Raw genomic sequence first — 26545 nt, forward strand, 5'->3', positions numbered from 1 at the left:
GAAGAGAGGAAGAAAGTGGAGTGGGGCTTTTCCTCTCTATCTCCCTCTCTTCCTCTCTCCTTCTCTTTTATCCCTCCCCCGCACAGTCTTTGTCTTGCATCTATCGTCAACAGACATGCATCATTGATCCCCTCACTATGTAGCGCTGTCCCTTTTTCTTTTACACCTGCCTTATATTAGAAACTTCCCTTTTCTACTAGGATTGAGAGGAAAGGATCAGACGTTTGTACGTACATACACACACACATACACACACAAACTCCCCCACCGACTGTACAGTCCTGCCTCTCTGACTACCTTTCGAGTCCACAACATAAAAAAAAAAGGTCAGTTGAAGTTATTAAATAAAATAAAATAAAAAAAGAAACATTAAAAACAGCCATCGTTCTAATAAATCTGAGGTCTCCTGAGGGCGGAGTAAAGCTGTGGCATGTGTACCAGAAGGAGGAGGGTAGGAAGACTACCCTACACTAAAATGCTGTGGGGGAGTGAGGAAGGAGTAAAGATGATGTGAGAAAAAGAGAAATGGGAGAGGGAGACAAGGAGAGGGGGTGAGAGATGGCGGTTTGGCAGTGTTCTAGAGGCTCTGTTTAGACTCATGCCTGCCAATTGCTTGTGGAGGACCGAGAGAGAGCGAGAGTAGAGACAGAATGAGAAATTGAGAGACAGAGAGAGAGAATGAGAGCACTCTACAGACAAAGCTATTGTCCCAATAATACAATTGCAAATATCCAATAGGAGAAAGATATTAGTCAGCCAATTGATTCTAAAGGTCAATGATCAATTAGAATTGGAAGAAACAAAGTCAGAGAGGAATAACTACATTTATAGACACTGTCATTGTTATTACACCCACTCATACACACCCTCAGTGTTATTACACCCAGTCATACACACCCTCAGTGTTATTACACCCAGTCATACACACCAACAGTGTTATTACACCCAGTCATACACACCAACAGTGTTATTACACCCAGTCATACACACCAACAGTGTTATTACACCCAGTCATACACACCCTCAGTGTTATTACACCCAGTCATACACACCCTCAGTGTTATTACACCCAGTCATACACACCAACAGTGTTATTACACCCAGTCATACACACCCTCAGTGTTATTACACTACAGTCATGCACACCCTCATTGTTATTACACTACAGTCATGCCCACCCTCAGTGTTATTACACCCAGTCATACACACCAACAGTGTTATTACACCCAGTCATACACACCAGTGTTATTACACCCAGTCATATACACCGTCAGTGTTAACAACTAGTCAAGCACACCCTCAGTGTTATTACACCCTCAGTGGTATTACACTGTCATACATACCCTCTGTGTTATTACACCCAATCATATAGACCCTCAGTGTTATTACACCCAGTCATACATACCCTCAGTGTTATTACACCTAGTCACACACACCCTCAGTGTTATATCACCTAGTCATACACACCCTCAGTGTTATTACACCCAGTCGTGCATACCCAGAGTATTATAACACACCCACAGTAGGATATATGGAAGTAAATTGTCATGTTAAGTGAGAGGGCTCCCTGTCATTGCCTTTCTATTCTTGTGGGGATCTGAGACCTGAACTAAACCCAGAAATCCATGTTCCATGTTCATTTTTAACTTTAACCTTACCCTTAAGCTGGGAATAACATTTTCCGTAGTTGGGACTTGCCAAAAAACCTTTGGTGACCGATTTGTCATGTCTTTGTCATCATTGCAATTGCAGGGATGTCTTGTACACATAGACGTTGACACCGGGTCAACCCCACCCCTAGCATTTGTTTAAAGCCCCAACACACTCCCCCTCTACCGCTTCAGCCATCCTCAATCCAGTCTCTGTCTGGTGAGTGGTAAACCTGATGTCATCCTGGACTTCTCAGGAAACCAGAGCATCAAAAGACAGCCTGTCTTCATTCATGCAGCCTCTCTCCATTCTTACAGCCTCTCTCCATTCATGCAGCCTCTCTCCATTCTTACATCTTCTCTCCATTCGTGCAGCCTCTCTCCATTCTTACAGCCTCTCTCCATTCATGCAGCCTCTCTCCATTCTTACAGCCTCTCTCCATTCATGCAGCCTCTCTCCATTCATGCAATCTCTCTCCATTCTTACAGCCTCTCTCCATTCATGCAGCCTCTCTCCATTTCTGCAGCCTCTCTCCATTCATGCAGCCTCTCTCCATTCATGCAGCCTCTCTCCATTCATGCAGCCTCTCTCCATTCATGCAGCCTCTCTCCATTCATGCAGCCTCTCTCCATTCTTACAGCCTCTCTCCATTCATGCAGGCTCTCTCCATTCCCTTCACAACTCAAATATTGACCCCTTTGCTTGGGCCACAGCCTGACCTGCTATGTTATACCTACACGCTCAGTCTTTCACATGATTTCCAGAAACACTGCACTTTACGATTAGGAGGCACATACTGTACGGCTCACTGACAGTAATTCACCTCAGCAACAGCTGGTTTAAGAGGTGGGATCTAGGGGAGGAATTTAATAACTAGAGAATACGTTCTATATGTGAAATGTACCGGAACATTCAGTAGTTAACCTACAGCTAATCACATGCATAGTTGACATTAGTCAAGTGAAAAAAGACACCCCTGAGAGACGGCTCCTTTAGCGTGGTCAACTGATATGTGTCAAAGGTCAAAAGGCAAAGGTGAAAGATTAAGGCTAAGTGGACAGATGGGCAGGTTCAGACAGTAGGCCCTCTTAGGTCTGATGGAGTTTAAGGAATGACGGGGGATATTACTGGGCCATCTCAGTTTAAGGAATGACTGGGGATATTACTGGGCCATCTCAGTTTAAGGAATGACTGGTGATATTACTGGGCCATCTCAGTTTAAGGAACCATAGCTGAAAAACAACCTTGTTCTTGCGCATAATCAATAAACAAAATAGTAATATAACAGTTGAGAAGAACATAACCCAAAAACTGGACTTCAAAGTACTGGCATATTAGAGAAATTCATAATTATGTCAATAAGGAGGTAACCAAATTGGAAATGCTGTTTGAGATTATTAGTTTATAAGTCACTGTAAATACAAAGTCACATTGTCTATATCAGTCAACCCCTCTGACTACCCTCTGGTAGACCACACAAACATAACACAAACAACTTCCTTAACATCTTCATCACTGGTGGACAGCTGTGTGGGTGAAAACAAGCTCTCTGAACCCTTTCTAAAACCATCACCTATGATTGACAGAAATGTCCTATTTGTCTCCTCAACGTGAGACATTATGGCCATTTTACCACCAGTTAGGAACCTCTTGATGTTCTGTCCTTGTAGAAGCAGCTGTGGAACCCAATTCTGAAAGGATAACCTGATAGCTATCCAACTGGTAACAACATTCACACCAGACCACCATACACGTTTATATAAACTCAGGCTGTTCACCTCCCTCCCTCTGTTCCTCAGTCCAGTCATTAAAATGGGGGAGTTGGATACAATAAGAGCCATGCTAATGTGTTCTGCTCTCCAGATTAAGTACTGACTAAGAGAAAACCTTCTTTGTCAATCATGAAAAGCCTTAAGACTTAATTTTGTCTATTACGTTTGTCTTCACTCAGCTGAGGCAGGCTATTCATGGACCACACCACCTCGACAATTGTATCAGTCCAACTTCTCATTTCGAAGGCTGGTCTGTATACAAGTATATACCTTTTTTTACACAAATGAATATCGTTATAATAAGAAATGTCAGGCCACATTGGACTGCTGAAAAAGCTGATTTGGTGTCCTAATGTCTGTCACACCCACATGCATGACCCTGCCGTGCTACCTGACCCTTGACCTGTTGTTCACTTCCTCTTGCCACAGGACGTCAATGGCCAGTACTTTAGACAGACACAGCCTAATAAGGACTGTGTATCTCTCTCGATCCAGACCCTTATAAGCCTAAAGCACTTGCTCAGAGTGCCCTCCAAGGTCACGTGTTGTGAAACCTTTGGGGTGACTTTCGTAGAGTGACTGGGAGATTAATAAACCCATCATCCTTTGTACACAGTCATGAATTAAATGGTGCAATTCAAGTTTAATTAGTAAACAAGCATGAGATTCAGATGTACATTTAAGAAGTATATTGTTTTTGGAATGCGCCGAGTCTTGGAAATGAGACACAAAGAATTAGCCAGGCACAAATGCATATCCATTCTATTGTCTGAAATGGTGCTTCGGTTATTTTTGTCTTACGGTGTGATCTCTTTCAGTGTCTTTGTTTAATAGTATTATTCGCTATTTCAGTCACTTACACATGATCCCCCCTCAAACACTGTTTACAGGAAACTGAGTTTGTGTGTGTGAGAGAGAGACAGAGAGTCAGAGAGAGAGACAAAGAGACAGATAAAAACAGAGAAACAGATAGAGAGAAACAGAGACAGAGAGAGAGAAACAGAAAGACAGAGAGAGACAGAGAGAGACAGAGAGAGACTGAGAAACAGATAGAGAGAAACAGAGAGACAGAGAGAGACAGAGAGAGAGAAACAGAAAGACAGAGAGAGAGAGACAGACAGAGAATGTGTGTGTTATGCAGCCAGTTGTCTCCTACCCTACACAGTCTTTGACCCACAGCCACAGCAGGTCGGCAAGACAGGCATCAGTTACAGAGGAAGATAACAGTGCATCCCCTGATCACACAGACTGGGAGAAGAGGTGAGCGCAGGATCACACAGGCTCAATAAGGAACAGGCAGAGGAATGGGGAGAACGGACGGAACAGGAGAAACAGCGGGGGGAGAGAGGGGAACGGATGGGATAAATCATAGCTAGCCTGTCTCACTCAAACACAAACACACGAAGACATTACACACACTACACTGTTCAGTATGGTGTGTTTGGGTTGAGTTAGTCATGGGCTGAGCCCTTCTCAGATCTGGTCCTGATGTAACCCATTCTACTGGAACACATAGTACCAGTATTCCCACTATTGACAGGCTCAAGCCCTCAGTCTGGCTGGCTCTCTCACTCCTTTACCTAAAATAACAACCTGAGGTCTGTCTGTCATCACGCCCTGTCAGACACACTGACCAGGACAAAGGGTTGAGAGGGAGAAAGAGGAGACTGGGGTAATTCTGCATTGACCTTGATTCATTCGGACAGATATGATAAAAACAGATGAAACTAGAGTACGGATGAGGATGAGATGTCAATCAATCAGTCAAATGTATTTATAAAGCCCTTTTTACAACAGCAGTTGTCACAATGTGCATTTACAGAAACACCCGGCCTTAAACCCCAAAGAGCAAACAACAGTAGTGTTGAATTTCAGTGGCTAGGAAAAATTGAATTTTAGGATGAAACCTAGAGAGGACCCAGGCTCAGAGGAGTGGCCAGTCCCCTTCTGGCTGTGCCGGAGATGTGAGGCGGGGGAAAGGAAGATGAGAGGAAAGGAGGGAGGCTGAAAAGAAAAAAAAGGAGATGAGAGGAGAACAAGAAAGGACATAAAAAAAAACGCAAGGCAGAGCCATAGGAATGAGATCTTTGATTAATACAGACATCCTGATCCCATTCACATCCTGTTCATCCTGATCCCATTCACATCCTGGTCATCCTGATCCCATTCACATCCTGGTCATCCTGATCCCATTCACATCCTGGGCATCATGATCCCATTCACATCCTGATCATCCTGATCCCATTCACATCCTGATCATCCTGATCCCATTCACATCTTGCTCACGCTGATCCCATTTACAACTTGGTCATCCTGATTCCATTCACATTCTGGAAATCCTGATCCCAATTCACATCCTGGTCATCCTGATTCCATTCACATCCTGGAAACCCTGATCCCATTCACATCCTGAAAATCCGATCCCATTCACATCCTGATCACCCTGATCCTATTCACATCATGGTCACCCTGATCCCATTCACATCCTGGTCATCCTGATCCCATTCATACACATATGCTGGATTTTCTGAATGTGTGCAGGAAGTTGTGTGTAGGTGATGTCATACCACTCCAGATCCATATGACAATTCCTTCATCCCATCTCTCACGCTCCCCAAATGTTTTCTTCCCCTCTTTCCTTTTAAACACTGTGTGTGACTAGTGAGGACATTTTGCTGGTCGTCCGTTATATAAATAGCTTTTTTAGACTTGGAGTAAAAGTTATGGTTATAATAGGGTTTTAGGGGTTAATGCCAGGGTTAAGGTTTGGGTAATAGTTAGGGGTTAAACATTTTGTTTTAATGGAAATCAATTGTGATCCCCAATACATCCTCACAACTATGTAAAACAAGCATGTGTGTTTGTATGTGTGTATTAGGATGTGTTGGGTCTTTGGACATTTGAGAAAAGGGAAGTGGCCACATGTTCAGCAGGCCTGAGTTCAGAGAAGCATCACCCCAGCCTTTAAACAACGCTCAGACTAACACCTCACCAGCCTTGAAACAACATTCAGAAAAACAGCTCCACAGCCTTCAAACAAACACCTCTCCAGTCTTCAAACAAAATTAAAACACCTCCCCAGGCTTCAAACAATGGTCATCCAAACACCTCCCCAGCCTTTAAACATCTTTCAGACGAACACCTCCCTGACATAAAGCAACATTCAGAGAAGCACCTCACCAGCCTTCAAACAACGTTCGAACACCTCCACAGTCTCAATACAAACATCACTCCAGCCTTCAGACAACATTCAAATAAACACTTCCCCAGTCTTTAAACGATGTTCAGAGAAGCACCTTCCCAGCTTTAAAACAATGTTCAGACAAACACCTCCCTGGCCTTCAAACGATGTTCAGACAAACACTTCCACAGCCTTTAAACAACGTTCAGACAAACACCTCCCCAGCCTTTAAACAACGTTCAGACAAATAACTCCCTGGCCTTCAAACAACATTCAGACCAAAAACTTCCTGGCCTTCAAACAACATTCATGTAAACACCTCCCTAGCTTTCTAACAGCATTCAGACAAACACCTGGCAACGCTCGGCTAGGAGCTGTGAGATGTGTCTGCAACGAAACAACGGCATTAAACTAGCTCAGTGGTGTGTGCATGTGTCTGTGTGTCAAACAGATGGAAGGAAAGAAAGAAATGAGCAAACAGTAAGATGAGAGCAGGGAAGACAGAAAGTCTGGGGGACTAGGAGTTTGTGTGTATCAGTGAGCATCTGTGTCAGCACGCATCGGTGTGTGTGTGTGGCTGAACTGAGAGAGGGGGCTGTGTGGGGGGAGGCGGGGGGGGGGGGACCATGGGGAAGACGGGGTCTGGGGGTGGGGATGGGGTGGCTGTGGTTAGGCATCCACAGTCCGCGAACATTTTTCTGGCAGGCTGTCTCTGTGCCGTTGGCTGCGTGCCTAGCTCTGAAGCAAACTTAAACAAACTCCTGTTGCAGCCATCTGCTGGGTCCTGGGGATAAATCACAGCTCACAGCCACTCTCTCTGCTGCTGGGAGCAGCGCCACTATCAGGTTACGGTATGAGCACCCGCCTGCCTGGCCCGCAGGTCTCCCTCACACACACACACACACGCGCACGCACACACGCACAACTATGTACTCTCTCACTCACAGACCCAGGAACACACACACAAGCACACACCGCCCGCGCTGCGCGTCAGGCTGGAGCCACGGCCCGCCATGGGGCTAACACCGCCAAGAGAGGCCAGCAACATGTGGCCCTGCCAATACCACAGAGAGAACAGAGGAGGGGGAGGCAGGGGGAGGGGTGAAGGGGTAGATAAAGAGAAGGGAGAGGAGAACGAGGAGACCCCCGGCTCCTCTCTCAAACCAAGTGCTGTTTTTAAAGCCCCCTGCAGGAGAGGAGAACATACACACATTGAATCCCTCCTGCTCTCTGGGCGTGCATCATCCTAGAGATTTACTGGTAACCCACTGAGCAATGAAAGTCCCTCAACGTTGAAATAGGATTGAAATCTAGTCTTGCCGTCATGGCCCTACTTAAACCTTTTTCAACCAATGAAAATGTGTCATTACAAATATGTGAACTTCCTATATAAAGGGATGTTCAGAGAGGGCATTTGAAAGATTTTTACTCTACAACTAAAATAAATGACCTGATGACATCTGCAGATAGAGGACATGTTTTAAATACTCTATTTTACTAAATTGTTCAGAGTGCCTGGGATATTCTCTATTAAAACTTTTTCGCCAGTCCGTCTATCGGTTAGCTTTGACTTATAGTCTCCTCACACTCGCTTTAAACACTCGCCGACCCTAAAGCCGCTCATTTACCATGTGGACTAGCTAATACTATTTCAGTCTCATTCAATAAGGGAAACTGACTAGAACACAAGTCGTGTCATTGTTCAAAATTCTGTCTTGTAAATGTATGAGGCAGGATTCCACTGCCCCTTTAACTGAGGGTAATTTGTTCAAATATATAAGACATCTGTGATCTTGTTTTATATTATTGTATTTTAACTATAGATTCCAAGACGCATACTTTTGGGATGGTAGTGCAACAATATGTATGTTGTCTGCTTGCTTGCAGTGGACCTTTTACACATTTCAAACCGCAATGTTGTATTATTGGTATGTGCTGCAATTAATTGACATATTTATTTTGTGAACTTTCTTTTACCAACTAGCCATGCAACTTAAATGTATGTGAAGTGGCCTAAATATACAAGCTAGTAAAATAAGCATTATTTCTCAAACTAGCTAGCCAGCCAAATGGCCTGTTTGCTATGCTAGCTGATCAAAAAGGAGCGGTCACATGCTTACTAAAACAATACGGATGGCACAGCAACCTGGTACATTTATCTAAACAAGTTTGCAATAACAATGTGTAAATAATCTTAATTGGCTATATGCATAAAATGTAAATTAAGTATTTAAAAATCATACAATGTGATTTCTGTTTTAGAATCCGTCTCTCACAGTTGAAGAGTACCTATGATAAAAATGGCAGACATCTACATGCTTTGTAAGTGGGAAAACCTGCAAAATCGGCAGTGTATCAAATACTTGTTCTCCCCACTGTATGTATTTTTCTAACTACATTGAGACACTAATGCACCCATAACGGCGCAATTCTAAGAAATCTGTTCCAGAACCACCAAGCCAGTGACACTGCAACAGCAATTAGCGTGCCCAATCAAGTCCATTATAACAAGACGGCACAAACCTGTGAACGCTTTTAGAAGGGCAGCTCAAAGAAGCCGGAGTGCAGAGAGAAGCCAGAGAAGCTTGTTTGGCACTGTCTTTTAGATCTGATTTATTGTTCCATCTCCCCTCTCCCCAGTACTTAGCATGTAACTTTACAAGGAATAAAATCTTACATTTTTATCCCAAAAAGGACTCAATCTCCTAATAATACACCACACCCTGCAACCAATAATTTCCAATTTGTTGCTCTCATTGTAATTTAGTTTGTTACTTCTATTGGGTTTTCTGTTATAGCTCCTGGAGCATGTTGATGGCCTATTAAGACGGAAGCACAATTGGTCTGATATAATCTGCCAAATTTAAAGTATTTGGCAGACAGCGATTACTACATATTTCCCTATTATTGGCAGTTACCAACTGATGGCATCACCTGCGCATCCCTACAAACATTATACTGTCTGGGCAGATGTTTCCTGACTGAGCATTAGTCTTGTGCTTTTTTGCTGACCAGTAGAATAACAGCCCAACCACGACACTAATGTCCAGTCCATAACAACATCTTTTATATTGGGAATGTTTCTTTGCATGTGTAAAAGCGAGAGAGAAATAAGGAGCCAGAAAATACATACTGACAAAACAGCTTGTTGAGCTTCATTATTGTGAAGTCAACTGACGTGGGATTGGTAGCTCAGTGTCATATCTCACTAACTCACTCTGTCTTCTTCCCTCCCTCTCACACTTTCTGTCTCTATCTCTGACCCTGTCTTACTTTCTTCCACTCTGTCTCTCTCTTTCGGTCTGGTATGTGAGTCTCTCAGAGGAGGACAGGCGTGTCAGCAAGACACGATCTTTCCCTCCGAAAGTATTCAAGAGGTCCTTGGACTCCAACCCACTTGCAATACATCAATCTGACTGGTTTCACCTGACACTGTCACTGATGGCACCTAGGAACTGTGTGTGTTCTATTAATGTATAGTAGGCTCATCTCTGACACATAGAAGTCAAATGTCTTTGCCTTTGGGAGATTGATAGTGGGCTAGAAGGGCCTTTTTATGCTCTGACTGTCTCCATGGCTGACACTAGCCACTCTACAAATGTGTCAGTGTTGTGGGTCAAAGCTAAGGGCAAATTGTTAGTAACTACACCCCACACCACCCTATACCCCCGTACCCCACCCCCACACCACCCTATACCCCCGTACCCCCCCACATCACCCTATACCCCCGTACCCCACCCCCACACCACCCTATACCCCCGTACCCCACCCCCACACCACCCTATACCCCCGTACCCCCCCACACCACCCTATACCCCCGTACCCCACCCCCACACCACCCTACACCCCCGTACCCCACCCCCACACCACCCTATACCCCCGTACCCCCCCCCACACCACCCTATACCCCCGTACCCCCCCCCACACCACCCTATACCCCCGTACCACCCCCCACACCACCCTACACCCCATACTCCCCCCCCAACTCCACCCTACACCCCCGTACCCACCCCACCCCACACCACCCTACACCCCATACCCCCCCCCCAACGCCACCCTACACCCCTGTACTTCACCTCTCATCACCCTACACCCTCGTACATCTGGGGGTCTACTGAGGGTCTATTCTGGCTAAGCTCTCCATCTGGATGTTGGTATGGACAGTCTGGAATGGTGTCTCAAATGTAAAAGGGCTGCAGCTCCCTGCAGCTCCCTGATAGGTGGAAGTGGGGAGTAAAGCAGGAGTAGAGCAGAGCAGACCCATTTCCCAGACTGGGCAAAATGCAGACAAAGGCAGTTATTTACCATACAGTGAAATATCCTACCCTGAAAACAGCTCTCAAATGCCTATGTCACTAGAAGTAGTCCAACAAGAAAAAGGTTTAAAAAGATTCCCAAAATCTATGGCAATGTATGTGTGTATGGGGGGGGGGGTGACCTACATTTTAATAAATACTATAACTTTGAACAGACTGATTGCAGGACCTTATATATCTGGCCACAAACATTTCCTTCATTTGCTAGTAGCTTCTGCCTGTCATACAGTCCAGCTGTGCCCGCCAGCTCCACACCAACACACACACACAGCTGTGGCAACGTCCAGCTGCTTTGCCCACATTTTTCACAGAGCAAACACCTGCTACTGTTCTCCCAACCACCTGGCAGAAATACACACACACACACACACACACACACACAGGCAAGTTGGGTGATGTGGTTGTGAATAGTGTGGGGGAGAGTGGATGTGTGAGAGCGAGAACTTTAGTTCCATATTTACAGTGTAAAGTAAACTCCCACCAGGTAGTTCATCTAACATCCAACTTGCTACTCTTCCCCTGGCTCTTTCAGGCTCTACCAGACTATCAGACTCTTCCAGTCTATCAACCTCTACCAGACTCAGTCAGCCAGTACCAGACTCAATCAGGACCTACCAGATTAAGTCAGGCTCAACCAGACTAAGTCAGGCTCAATCAGGACCCACAAGACAAAGTCAGACTCTACCAGAATCAGTCAGGATCTACCAGCCTCTATCTGGTTTTACCTGGCTCTATCAGGCTCTAAACAGGCCAAATCTGCCGTTCTGCCATTGAGTATGGCGATTAACTCCATAATCTGTGAAGGCACTAGCAGGCTTTACTAGGCACTGCCCTCTGATGGCTGACATTTCAACTTTAGGGGGAAACTTGATCTACTATTAGACTACCAAGACAGAGTACAGCTGAATGAACTAATTAATTGGTTATAAATACATCTTACATCTTAAATATATCTTACTGTATTTGTTGTTTTCTGTAAGAGAGGACCACATAATGAGTCCATACAGTGACCTGTCCTCTCTCCCTGTCCTGCCCTAGCTTTAGAGCTGAGGATGACAGGGGAAAGAGAGGTGCAGAGCTGAGGATGACAGGGGGACGAGAGGTGCAGAGCTGAGGATGACAGGGGGACGAGAGGTGCAGAGCTGAGGATGACAGGGGGACGAGAGGTGCAGAGCTGAGGATGACAGGGGGACGAGAGGTGCAGAGCTGAGGATGACAGGGGGACGAGAGGTGCAGAGCTTAGGACAAAATAGGGAGAGAGGTGTAGAGCTGAGGATGACGGGGGAAGAGAAGAAGATAGCTGAGGATGACAGGGGGAATTTAGGTGTATAGCTGAGGATGTGAGGGGATGGGAAGAGCATGTGATAAGTGAGGGATCAGGGAGTTGGGGAGCTGGAGAGCAGGGGATGAGACGTGGAGAGCAGGGGATGAGAGGTGGAGAGCAGGGGATGAGAGGTGGTGAGCAGGGGATGAGAGGTGGTGAGAACAGGGCATAAGAGGGGGAGAGAGGTTGATGAAAGGGGGATAACAGGAGGTGAGAAGGGGAACAGCAGGGGTTAGGAGGGGGGTGAGAAGGTGGTGAGAGGGAGAGAAAAGAGGATGAGAGCAGGGAAAGAGGGGAGTAGCTGTTCCTGACCTTAGTCAACACTGCCAGCACGGCCAAAGCAATGAAGGAGGGTCAGGACGGAGGGAGGGGAGGGTATTAGGGAAAGCAGGGCACAAGTCCAAATAACACTGGGTGGTGGTGTGTCCGGAAAAGATCCCACCATGCTAAGCACAGGGGCCAATTATGACAGGAGGATTGGACCCACACCGGACTGGAAAACCCAAGCAGCCAACTCCTCCCCTGGGACTCCACTGAGTACATATTCAGACAAGGTCATGAATAAGGCTGGTTCAGATACATGATGTTCAGGATCAATTTCACCCAGCTCACAAAAACACACACACACACAGCTCACAAACACACCCACAGGCAGCTCAAAAACACACATACTTACATACAAGGCAAAAGGCTTCTATACACTTCATGCAAAAAGATGAAGCGTCACATGGTAAGTTCCCAGATGAACTTGCCACAAGAACAACGCACCCAGAACTAAATGTAAAACCGACGCTCCATGGTCGTGTGAAGTGTGTAGAGGCCTTGACACAACGGAGCTATTTTCACACGGGACCCTAGACTCTCAGCTTTCATGAAGTTCACACTGAGTTCAACAGACTGTCCCCCCAACTCTGGCTCACTAAAGACACACACAGACTCAAACAAATTCAGACGCGCACACACACACACACACACACACAGACAGACACAGACACTAGTCAGGACCTATACCCACACCCACTGCTAAAAACAGGACACAGACTTTATCTCACACACCAACGCCAGACTGAAACACTAATGAAAACAGGAAAGACATGTCGGTGACACACACACACACACCAGTGCCAACCAACAGATTGACTGGAACAGTGGCCAAAGGGACAGTGCCCTCTCTGTTCTCTCTCTCAGGACACTGCAGACACTCAAATGTTGGAGCTCTGAACAGTGGAGAACTGCCCATGTCATTACAATATGGCATGCTACATATGTAACATGCTATGACAATTGAATCCAATATGTAAAATTCTAAGTTGTTTCTGTCAATATTACAGTTAGGATAATTAATGTGTATTATATAGTTCTGTAAGTAGGAATGAATCTTTTTTACTCAACATTATAAACATGTGGAATATCTCTAACCGCCAACCTGCATGAGCTTTGACCTCTCTCAGCCTCGGGTCCACTTCCTCTCCGAGTCCTGACCGGGGATGGCTGCCAGGAGGTCATGGGTGATAAGGTGCTAACCTCAATTACATATGCTATCCATAACACACCCGGCTCAACACACGACCCCTACCCCATAACCCCAATTACATATGCTATCCATAACACACCCGGCTCAACACACAACCCCTACCCCATAACCCCAATTACATATGCTATCCACAACACACAACCCCTACCCCATAAACCCAATTACATATGCTATCCATAACACACCCAGCTCAACACACAACCCATAACCCTGAAAAGCCCAAACCCAGAAGCTGGACCTCTGGCTGTCTCCAGTCTTCATTAGCACCACTTGCTCAAAAAACTAATCTAACCAAATCTAACCAAAAGGTATGTCACAGAATGTCACCTTGGAGTGACAGATCCTGAGAGTCATCTACACCAGCATGCATAGTATGGCTATGTTATAATAGCCATTGTCTACTCCACTACAGATATTATCATGAACAACTTAAACATAACCCCTCTGAGCCTGGTTCCTCTCTAGGTTTCTGCCTACATTTCAACCTTCTTAGGGAGTTTTTCCTAGCCACTGAAATCCCAACACTACTGTTTGCTCCTTGGGGTTTAAGGCTGGGTGTTTTGTAAAAGCACTTTGTGACAACTGCTGATGTAAAAAGGGCTTTATAAATACATTTGATTGATTGATTGATTGATAACACACCATAAAAAAACAAGAAAACAAGAAGTCTAATAATCGCAGCCATACATCTATAAGCTGTTCATCCCAGATCAGATAATGAGTGTAATGCCTCGTACCAGTTGGTTTTCTCAATGCAAGACAACAACTACAAGACGTTTCCCAGTTACACAGTACCAAAACATCTGCATGTTATCCATTGGATGCATCACTGTTCCCAACGCTTCAATGGAAATCTAAGTTCAGGAATAAAATAATTTCCTTTGTAAATTCTGAATGCAGGAAAGTTTTTTTTCAAGTCTGAGTCATATTGCTACTCATCCTGTCCATATAGCGGTCTTTAGTGTCACCTATCACTTGTGGATGACCAAGGCAGTTAGCTGACTTACATGCGTGCAATTCAATTTAACATGAAATATGCGATAATCATCGAAGACATGTACAATGTCATTGTATCAACTGTTCATTAATTTTGATCAGCCAATGTTACTAAAAGTTTTGCTCTTGTGTAATGAACTTAATTATGATGGACTTAATTACTGTTTTTTTTGGTGAAATCTTACTTCAATAATAGCCAACCACAGACCTCGCCACTTGACTTAATTCAGACCACAAATCTTCTTCAAGTCTGCCATGTTTTCCAACATTTTCCAGCTTACTACGTGGTTAGATTAGCTGTTAGTAAGTGCTAAGCACAAAGTGCTATGGTTGGTAGGCTGAACATCTTTTCTGTTTTGTGTTATGTTTCAACTGGGATACTGTAAAAAAAAAAAATCAATTCATGGCTTAACTGCAAGCATCGTGCTGTTTGGCTCCGCTGTAATGTTTCTAGCTGAGCCAAAACATAAAGGGAGAAGGTAGCTGGGCTACTAGGTTCAGTCTACAAACAGTTTTCTATGTTATACCTGAGACATTCAGCCATATTGTTTTCCATGTTAAGCAACCAAGCCCGACAACATTTTCCTAACAATACTTCTGGATTCTGAAACTCCAACCTGTCTGTCAGACTGTCAGCTCTCTACTGACCCAGGAGAATAGAGAATACAACGAATCAGGGTTTAGTATGTGTGTGTTTTCAATTTGGATACTGGCCCTTGTGACTACTTCAAATGCACATCAACATCACTCATGTTGATCCTCTCACCACAAAAAAAATGGTTCAAATCATTATCAATCTTAAATGCAATTGGCTTCCCTATTGCAGAGTGAGCCAAGTGTCTGAATCAAGCCAAAAAAACAATTGTTCTTTCAGGGGTGAACATCCAACAGCACCTGAGAGAGCACTTAGAATCCACTAATGCGTCTTTTAACCGTAATGTTGAAGAATGTTATCTTCACGAGTTATTTGACAAGAGTGTGGTGTAAAATTGAGGAGAGAATTAGGTTAGATTGCTGAACCACTGTAGGCCAAAAAAATCGGCTAAACTTGAAAGGCACTTTAGTTGAAAAGAAAATCCTCTCATCAGCAAAGGCGTGCAGCCGTCGTCATTGCTGACAGACAACTAGCTTTAGGCACCCAGTTGTTGCTAAGCCAGCTAGCTACTTTGGTGAAATGTCATGAAGATGTGTCCAATGTCATCACCAGTAAAAAAAGGATGCATGTTTACATTAAACTGGCTACTGTGTTTTATACCATGATACCAAGGTCAGGAAGTAGACAATCAACCAAGATTATTTGAAAGTTGTGCACAAATCTAAATAGTGGTCTCGAAGTTCATTAAAAAAGTATGCACCCATTGTTTTTTAGACCTCCCAAATACTGTTCACCCAAAGGACTTCCAGCAAACTTGCCATTTTGCATTCTTAGTATTCGAGTAACTCTTGAAAAATGACATTCGACTCTGTTCAATATTAGCTGTAGATTTCGAAACACAGCTTTTGTGCGAGGGTGTGTGTATTTCTGTGACAGTTAACTTTGGTTGGCGTGTGTTTGGGTGGGAGGGGGTTAATAGTTGCTGTGTCCTTCCAGGTGGACCAAAAGCTTTTATTTTCCATGACATTGGGTGGTAGCAGCACAGTCTTTCCCATTTAGAGGGCGGGAGAAGTGTAACGGCTGAGGTGTCAGACTGGCTCGCTCTACAACCGCTATGAGGCAGGCGGACAGGACAGCAGGGTTGGGGTCAATTCCATTTAAATTCCAGTCAACATACTTAAATTACAATTGAATTCATTGCTTTTCAGTAAGGAACATGTGGAAGGGCTCCTTCTATTGGTCAGCAGCTGTAACACACACTGTTTTTGAGCGCTGACTAGGAAATGAACGTCATGATTTGAGACGATTCTCCATCAAGTCTGTTCAGATCTGTATGTTTCTAGTTGGATCAGTTCAGTTTTCTGGGACATTGATATAATGTCACTACTCTCACACACACACACACACACAAATACAGAACGACAACCACCAGGATCCTAAGACAGCAGAAAAAAAAAAACTGTCTTCCATGATCTTGAAAATACATCCCAACCAATACCTATGGACTGTGTCTGAAATGCCAACCCGTCTGTCAGACTGTCAGCTTTCTAGTGGCCCGGGAGAATGGAGAATACAGTCAATCAGGGTTTAGTCCTCACTCAACTGATTTATGATGAAATACATGAATGTGTGTTTTCAGTTAGGCCACTGCTTGTACTTCCAATGCACATCAACGTAATCCGTGTCGATCCTCTCACCACAAAAAAAAACACATTATTCAATTCATTCAGTGTCCTCAGTCTAAAACATAACTGGCTTCTCTATTGCAGGGTAAAGCCAAGTGTCTGTATCAAGCTGACAGGACTCACAGGACTGTGCCTTTAGATTCCACAGTGCCTTGGTCCAGTGGAAGGGTTAGCCTCTCTACAACCGTCATCAGAGTGCTTCATCACCGGGTCTGGTTGTGGTTTCACAGCACGACCGGACCAGCAGACCTGCAGTGTTCAACCCTGTCACACTCACAATACGTCAAACAGACCAGGGGGTTGGTTCCTGTAGGACAAATGTAATGCTTCCTGCAGTGACCTTTTGTGATGCTTTCATGAGAACTGGGATTATATTCTGCTTTGTTCTCTTTGGCTGAACTACATATCCCATGATCATCCTTCTGTTTTTCTTCCTTTCTATTATCTAGCATAATTCGACCCCGCTCCCTCCCTCCCATCTGCTCCATTGCTAGTATTGAAGGCCTATTCACACTACAAAGGTTTTAATAAGACTAACAAGAGTTTCTGAGAGCACAGCATCAGCAATATAAAAGAAAATACAATGTGAACTTGATAACATCCCGTTCTCTGCAGGAGATCCACCATCCCCCACTGATCACTGCAGTGTGAATATACTGTGTTTTCCAGTGTGTGCTGTAGAGTTTGCAGACTTTGTCCACCGCAAAGATAAAGATTCGGATCTCAGTTTAGGGTTCAGATTATGGCACGTTTAAGGCACCTACGCCAAGCTGTGGGAAGAAGACACGCAGAAAACTGAAATAGAAAATTGGATCTACATATTACTTACAATTTAGTTCAAGTTTGTTAATGTATATAGGCCCTTAGTTTTATAACATTCTCTTGACCCCAACCCCCCCACCATTCCCCCAATTCCCTCTCTCCCCCATCCCAACTCTCTCCCTCATTCCCCCAATTCACTCTCGGCCCTATTCCCAACTCTCTCTCTCCCCCATTCCCAGCTCTCCCTCTCCCCCATTCCCAACTCTCGCCCTTATCCTCTGTGTAATAAATCTTCCCAGGCGACAGTGTCAGGATGCTGGCATGTTTTTCCTGTGACAGCAAATACCTCCTTCTCAGGATATGGGCCGTGCAGTGAGAACATACTCTAACCCAACCACACAGAACACACGCACACACAAACACACATAGACACAACTGTATAAACCATAGCCTCACACACATTAGAAGCCTCTGTGTGTCTGAACAGACACACACAAACTGTGGCACACTATATTGAACTCAGGCGGAGGAACCCTTCTCCAGGACGGGTCAGCAACACTCAACGACCCTGAATAGAGCCTCAACAGACCACCGTACAAAGATAAACACACACACACACACACACACACAGGTTTGTGGGTGATCTCATGTTGTGGATCCAGAGAGCGGAGTGGCGTCAAAAACATAACATATCCATTCAGACGGATCTCACTTTCCTTGGTGTGTGTTGGTTTCCTTACGTCTGTGATACAGCAGTCGTCTGGCCACGCTCTGCCACCCTCGTGTGAGTGCAAACTAGCTAGCAAACAAGGTCGGCAGTGCTTGGTATAAACAGCCAGGGTCAGCCAATCCAGTGGGGGTTGGAAGCAAAGGAGAGCTTTGACTGGTCACTCGAACTGTGATTTTGTTTTGTATTTGAATTAAGTTAAATACATGGGACTTTCCTGTACATCAGTTGCCAAACTCACTTCACAATTGTAGAAATTAAACAAACAGCAACAGGAGCCAAAAGCAGACCAATTAAAAATGCGCTCTCTGCCTCGTTTTTAATTGGTCTGCTTTTGAAGCGAGAGAGAGAAACAGACAGACAGAAAGAGAAAGAGAAAAAGACAGAGAGATAGAGAAGGGAACCGTGCAGTACAGTGTGTGTGAGTGAGTGAGCAGGTGATGTGTGTGTGTGGGAGGGTGTTCCAGAGCTTAGGGGCCTCACTGGAGAAGGCCATTTCACCAAAGCTCTGGAACTGGGACCTGGGGATGACCTGGTTGCCTGCTGTGGTGTGAGTCAGCGTGTGGCTGGTAGGGAAAAAGGTCTGAAAGTTGAAAGGGTGGGGGGCACTGTGCTCCAGAATTAAAATACAGAATGATGTCAAGGCTGCATACATGGAGGAACAGTTGAAATTATTGAGGCTGGCAGCTTTAGTGATTGTAGTCGTGGTTACTAATACATTTCACATACAGCGGCTTGATAAAAGCCTACGCAATGAAATAAACTGAAAGATTTTTAAAATCAGTAGTCAACTGGAAGAAAGCTGTTCTCCGACATAACTTTGGAAATAACTGATGGGACCAGCCTTATTCCATAAATGGCAATGGGATCAGTGTTGATTAAACTACAGCGAAGTCAGACGGTTATATTTAACATGCTAATTACTATTACTAACCCACTAGCTCTCATTTCATTGGCTGGTTTAGACATTAGCCTATGTAGAGCTTGACAAAGAAGCTAAACGTACCTTACTTTAAGTACTTAACAGTACACACACACACACACACACACACACACACACATGTATAAACATACGCACAGACATAGAGAAACACAGAAGATCATTTTGAAGATAATAAAAAACCTTCTCTACATTCTCTCTGTTTACTTCTCCTCTCCTGCTTTTCAGAGAATGTCAAGGAGGGAGAGGGGAGGACAGGGGAGGCCAGAGGGGAGGACAGGGGAGGCCAGAGGGGAGGACAGGGGAGGCCAGAGGGGAGGGGGAAGGAAAGAGAATCAAAAAGTGCGAGGGGAGGGCAGGGAGGAGAGAGAAGAGACAGGGTCAACGGAAACAGATGGGAGATCCTCTGGTCACATTGAAGCGTTGACAGTTCCTCTCTGGGGCAGATAGCATTTCACTGGTGAACACAGCACCTGTTCCCCCCCCGGATGACCCACACTCTGGCTCTCACACACACATCGTTCTAACACAGACACACACAGACAAACAGAGACACACACATCGCTCTAACACAGACACACACAGACAAACAGAGACCCACACATCGTTCTAACACAGACACACACAGACAAACAGAGACCCACACATCGTTCTAACACAGACACACACAGACAGAGACCCACACATCGTTCTAACACAGACACACACACAGACAAACAGAGACCCACACATCGTTCTAACACAGACACACACAGACAAACAGAGACCCACACATCGTTCTAACACAGACACACACACAGACAAACAGAGACACACATATCACACTAAGCCTGGCCTGCATGGGATCCTAATCTAGAAAACTCTTGGTGTGTGATCCGATCTGTAACCTGAATATCACAGCCAAGCAGTGTGACTGGACAACTAGACTGTGTGTGTTAGAGAGAGAGTGAGAGAGAGACAGACAGACATACAGACAGACTAAACAGCCAGAGACAGCTTTGTGCTCCTGTCACTCTCAGTCTGCAGAGTGTGAATGACACCCACAGATGGCTTCCCTTCCCTTCTGCAACATGTTCCCATTACTGAGATTAGATTATTAGTCAACAGAACCTCAGTAACACCCTCCACCCCAGAGAATACCAGCACCATGGCAGATAGTCAAAGAGGGAGAAATGATGTGTGTCACCATATAGGTGGCCATTAATAAAATAATAAAATCAGTGGCATGCAGAGACAGATTATCACTGGGCATGAGGTTCTCTTTGCACACACAAATATTGCTCTGTCAAGTAGCATCAAGGTAAACATTGTAGAAAACTCAAATGGAATAGCTTCATCAGCGGCGTCGATCATGTACAGACCCTCGTATCTACACATACCTCCACCTCCCATCTCTTCCACCTGCACTGTGATCACATGATCATGCTGGTTACTGGTCATATTTCCAAGGTAGCTGTCTAATGAATGGGAACATACCTGCTCCTGTGGCCCCCATGGGACACTGTCTATCACTACAGATCATGTCATTCTCCTTGTCATTTTCCTTCATGAGAGAGAGTGAACATGCTGGTTACCCTTCAGAGGTCGCCTCCCATCTGGACCTCCTAGACTGGACTAACAGCAGTGACATCAGCACGGAATAAACACACACAATAACATGTGTGAGACCATAACATCTCCAGTCTCCGCCACAGATGTTATGGACATGACTAAAAAAAGGATGTAATGGACATGACTAGAGCAGATGTTATGGGCATGACTAGAGGAGACGTTATCGACATGACTAGAGCAAATGTTATGCCCATGACTAGGGTAAGCTATATGTATCATGGATTATGTATTATGACAATCTCACTGCACACTCTAACAGAGGGTTCGTGGCTGTTTCTGACATTCAGACTAACAGACACATACCTTTGCACGCACACATGCGCACACATCCATACACAAGGGAAAATGGAGGTCAGCCTTTTTCTTTGTGGTATTAGGAGAGTTGTGATCTGAATATTTGTTTGTTTAATGATGGGCTCCAGTTCTGTATGGACCCCCTGCCTGCCCTCATAACTCTCCTGCCAGACACAGAAAGCAGGAAGAACACACACAAACATAACCATTAAGAACCCAAAATCCAACTTTCAGTTCCCACTGTTTCACTGCAGTTACTCATAATGCAATAATCTCACTGGCCCATAACATACCCAACCTACCAACAGACACACACAAACTCCAAAAAAAACCTGTTAGTTCAAACCTCAGGTGAACTAACAGTCATCAAATAGCACAGAATCTTCTGAAAAATATAATATGCCACCAAAATATACAGCACACTCACAAAAGTCAACTTTCAGAATGAGACATCTGCATACTTTGGAAACATATGTACCCAAGCCAAGTATCTGATTGAATATGTGATAATGCATGCTAATGATACGTGGTAATGCTAACAGTATCGCTTCGTCCACTGACCGACCGTCCCATCTGGACCAACCCAGCGACCCTCTGCTTTGCAGCACAGGTGACCACCCTCTTGACAACGTTTTAACTGGTGGAGATATATAGGATAGCCTCATCAGCAACATTTGCTTATGTGTGCAGAGCAGGGGTTGGCTCCAGAGAATTACAGGGCCCACGTCTTGTTGACAGGCATGTCCAACAAGATTATGCCATAGTATGTTGAGAATTTAAAAAAAATATGGATTTAGTTCAGAAGCATGTTTTCTGCAACTATTTGCATTTTACCATATGGTGATGAGAACATGTAGCAATTGAATATCAGTATATACTTCTACCCCCCCCCCCCCCATAGGTGGCCCTCAAATCTTATGGACGACCCAGTTTTGGAGCTGTGAAGGGAAAAGACGGACACTGGGGTCCTACCTGGTGTCTGGGTTGTGAGTTGGGGGAAGTTGGAGGAGACTCTGTCACTGTTCCCCTGTCTCCTAGACCCTCCTGGTTCCTTTCCTTCTCCAGCTGCATGCTCTGTCCCGCCAGCACCATGGCCTTACACTCAACACACGAGCCAATCACCAGCCTCCTGCCATCATCCACCAGGAGGGTGCGCCGTCCGCGAGGGGCGTACAGGAAGACCGGCAGCCTGGCCACCGTGACCGCACACAGTCCCCCCTGACGCCGCCGCTCCTGTCTGCAGAAGAAACACACAAAGGCCTCGCAGCTGTACTGTCTGGCCCAGGGGGAGCTGGCCGGCTGGAGGGAGGACGAGGAGGCCTGTCCTGGGCCGGGTGCCGTGGGGCCGGAGGTGGCCGGAACCTGGCTCTCGTGTTGAGCCCACTGGGCATGCAGGTCGTGGTAGCAGAGGGCACAGGCCGAAACCAGGCCGGTGGCATCAGCTGGTTTGGCGCGGGGGGCCGGAGAGTGAACGGTCAAGAAGGGGAAGAAGGGCTCCCTCTCACCGCAGCGCCCAGGTGGGTTAATGTGGAGTTGGAACTCCCCGCCGGTGCCCAGCTCTGCACCACACAGGTAGCATACTGACACACACGCCACATGGCCAGAGGAGGAGGAGCAGGACACCCCAATTTGGGAATGGGCCACCGCGGCTCCCCCCGTGGCCAGTGATGTGTGGTACCGCCCCAGGAAGGAGGTGACCGAGGTGATGAGGTCCTCACTGAGGCTGAGCCGGTACGCCCCCCAGATCTCCTCCAGGATGGAGTGGCACGAAGGGCAGCAGTTCACTCGTCCGTTCCTCACCCCCTGGGCGCCGGGGGGGCATGGCAGCAGATTGATGAAGGGGAAGTACATGGCACCGCGAGCTTTGCCCACGCCAGCCCGCGCATATGCCACCCTAACATCCCGTCCGCACTCTTGGCCACAGAGGAAACAGGCCTCCCGGGAAGCCTGGGACTCTGACATGCGCTCCGTGGGCTCTCTGGAGGGACTTTCCAGGGGGGCGAGGATGGTCGGGTGGCCCGGGGCTGCTGCAGGGGTGGGGGAACCCTGGTTGAGGGGAACCACGTAAAGGCGCTGGAGGACGGGCACGTCGGCCAGCTGGAAGCCCTGCCACTGCTGCATGAGGGAGGTGTGGCAGCTGGCACAGACCAGGGTGGTGCCCCCCGGGGTGAGGGGCAATGCTCCAGAAGGGGGGCTGTGTAGCCACAAGAATGGGAAGAAGGGTTCACTGGCTGCCCTCTCCTGCTTCTGTACACACACACGGAAACTTCCGCCCTGCCTCAGCCCACTGCCACAGATGTAACATACACACTCTTCTGGACTGGGGCTCCTTTGGGCACCTCTCTGGGGCATGGCAATGACCCTCCCTGCAGCGTCCCTGGGTGGTCTCAGCAGAGTCACTGCCCTCCCTCTGCTGCCGCCAGCTGCTTCAAACACCTCACCGTCGTCATAACTAGTTATATTGATCTCGTAGTCGTTGTCAGAGTTGTCAGAGGCGTTACATCTGCCCGGATCATTTTCTCTGGGTAGTGCGGAGTTGCGCCTGGAGGTGACAGCGGCGTCAACAGGTGACAGCGCGACAGCTGCGTCAGCTTGGTCCTCTCCTTTCTGGCGGAACATGAGGGAGGGATGCCTGGCAGCGCTACAGCTGCTTTCTGCAGCACGCTGGATCTGGCGCGGGTCCGCGATTCTGACATTCCCACCCGCTAGCCACTGCCTGTTGCGCATAATAATTCCGTTGTCCTGTACAGGTTTGTCGGCGTGAGGGATATCATAACACCTCTGGGACACACTCTCTTGGGACTGGGCCAGAGACACTGATGACTGAGAAACATGATTCATCATTTTGCCACTGCGCCTAGACGGTATCGCGCTATCTGATTTCGGCGATTCCTGTGCCCGGTACAGACCCACCGGATAGCGGATAGCATGTTGAGAGTCAGGGCTGTTTTTAACACTGATAACACTGTTGTTGTTCTTTCTGTTACCGGCTTTAGAAGTTTTACTGCTGCTGCCGCCAGATGCTCTGTATTTATCCTTGCTTATGGCGGCGCGGTCTACTAAATCCAGCTCTTGGTCTGACATGTTATCGTTTTCAGAGAAAGAAGAGAAATCTGACTCGTTCCCATCGTAATTCTGGCTGCTGACACTGATTCTCCGCTCCAGGTCGTAAGATAGGTTCCACTCTTGTGGTATCCGCCGAGAGTCGCACTGGTACGGCCTCTTCAGCCAGTACATGCGCTTCTCTATGGGTGTCCGGGTACGCTCGAACGAGTTCCACTGCTCCCCCAGAAAACAGTGGCACACCGCGCACACTAGAGCGTGTCCATCAGGGCTGACTTCACATGCCCCAGGCGCTGGCTCCTGGTTTTGCAAGAACGGGAAAAACGGACAGTTTTCTTTTGGATATTTAACTTGTAATCTCAATTCTTTTCCAGGCGAAACGCCGCTTCCACAGATAAAACAGTGAACCAGTCCTATTCCATTCCGATCAGCTTTGGAAGTTTTGCCGGGCAGGGGGCTCTCGTCCCCGGGCATTGCAGCAGCCATGAGTCGGTGTTTCCGAGAAATCGTTATTAAATCCTTGTCACGGGGGTCGTTCATAGTTCTCAAAACAACACAGACTACATGCCATAATACCAAAAGCGGTAATACATTCTCACAACCGACACTTTAAACAAAGTGGGCAATGTAACAAGACAGCGTATCGCGTTCAGCATAGGCTACTCTGATAAGATAGCCCATAGCCCATTGAAACTACAGCACTGCACAACAGGCAAAGAACCGTAGCAGAAACTCCTGGCTTTAATGTAGATATTCCGTTAGAAATAATCCATTCAAAGTGTCCATTAAACATTGAGCAGAAAACGCAGTGTCCCCAGTCCGGGTAACGTGAGTAGAAAACTCTTGTTAGAATCACGAGTCGCCTCCTGAGAACTTTCCTGCGCTATGCAAACTTTGGCTGCTAACTCGCTCACACTGTACACAGCGCCATCTCCAATTCTGTTTTCAGAGACCCTCGCCACTGCTCCCTCCTAGCCAAATCCGCTCAGCAGAACTATAGCGAGGATCGAGGTCTCATAATTGTATCAGTATCAGCTGAGGAAACTACTAACTAAAATCAAATGTTATCAATCATTATGCCTGTGCTTTTTTTTAGGTTAGTTGAATAGCTACTTCATTGTTCGAGTAGGGAAGCAGTACTTTTTTTTAACAGTTAAGGCTTGGTAAAATAATTACCTATACACTTTCACACTTAATGCTAGTAACTCCTGGTTTATTGCAAGTACCAATGACGTTTAAATGATAACCCAGACAACATCTTCCCCCGCGATAATACATATCTAATCATGGCAATGTAGACAACAATGAATTTAACTAAAACAGTTTATAAGCTATTGACATAATGAAGAGAAGAATTAACCAGAGAAAGAACAAACTTGGAAGACAGCAGGAACATGAGTTGCACAATGTGTCATTGCCCAAGCATTTGAGAGAACTGTGCAAGATGCATGACACATTGAAACAGAATGTGTGTCTGTTCTTAAAACAAAATAGTTATAAAAACCTTGAAAACTGTCATCTGAAATAGTTTAGCTTCTCCCAGTTGACGTCATAGTGAGAAGATAGACAACTCAGACACAGTTAGTCTTGTTGTACGCACTATGTCCTTCATCTTCATGGTATGGCTGTGGGGTTGCAGATCCATTTGGCACACCTGTTTTGAGTATTAACTTCAGCCCACCCCCCAAACAAAAAGAAACTGGATGGAAACCTTGATAGGGGCCATAGCCTGGTGTCAGAGGTTCCCAACATGTCACTTCAGAGCTCAGCAAGCTTAGTGCAGGCCTCACATTCACAGAGATACACTACACAAGCATGAGCACACACACACACACACACACATACAGATGAGATGACAATATTGTGGAGCAGCTAAATAAATTCAAATGGAGATTAATTTGAAACAAACTCATGGGAAACAAAAGGCCTTGGGACATACACAGCTCTCACTCATACACACTTACATTATCACAGACCTGTAAACTGGCCTAGAACACGACCACCAGTAAACCTCATCGCACCAGTGTAGCATAAAAATAACACACATAAACAGTAATGACCCCTAAGTCAGGCGGACGCTCTTTCTAGCCTGCAC

The 26545-nt window shown here is 46.0% G+C and overlaps 1 protein-coding gene across 1 annotated transcript in view; it reads right to left on the minus strand.

Annotated features, from left to right (window-relative positions):
* The window catches only part of gse1 (Gse1 coiled-coil protein), a 280494-nt gene extending 254591 nt beyond the window's left edge, over nt 1-25903 (minus strand). Inside the window, exon 1 of the mRNA XM_034295844.1 lies at nt 22360-25903. Coding sequence (XP_034151735.1) covers nt 22360-24990 — 2631 coding nt within the window. The 5' untranslated portion in view covers nt 24991-25903. The remainder of the gene's footprint in view (nt 1-22359) is intronic.
* Nucleotides 25904-26545: the final 642 nt, after the last annotated feature.

This window comes from Esox lucius, chromosome 2 (assembly GCF_011004845.1).
Source record: "Esox lucius isolate fEsoLuc1 chromosome 2, fEsoLuc1.pri, whole genome shotgun sequence".
Classification (NCBI taxonomy): domain Eukaryota; kingdom Metazoa; phylum Chordata; class Actinopteri; order Esociformes; family Esocidae; genus Esox; species Esox lucius.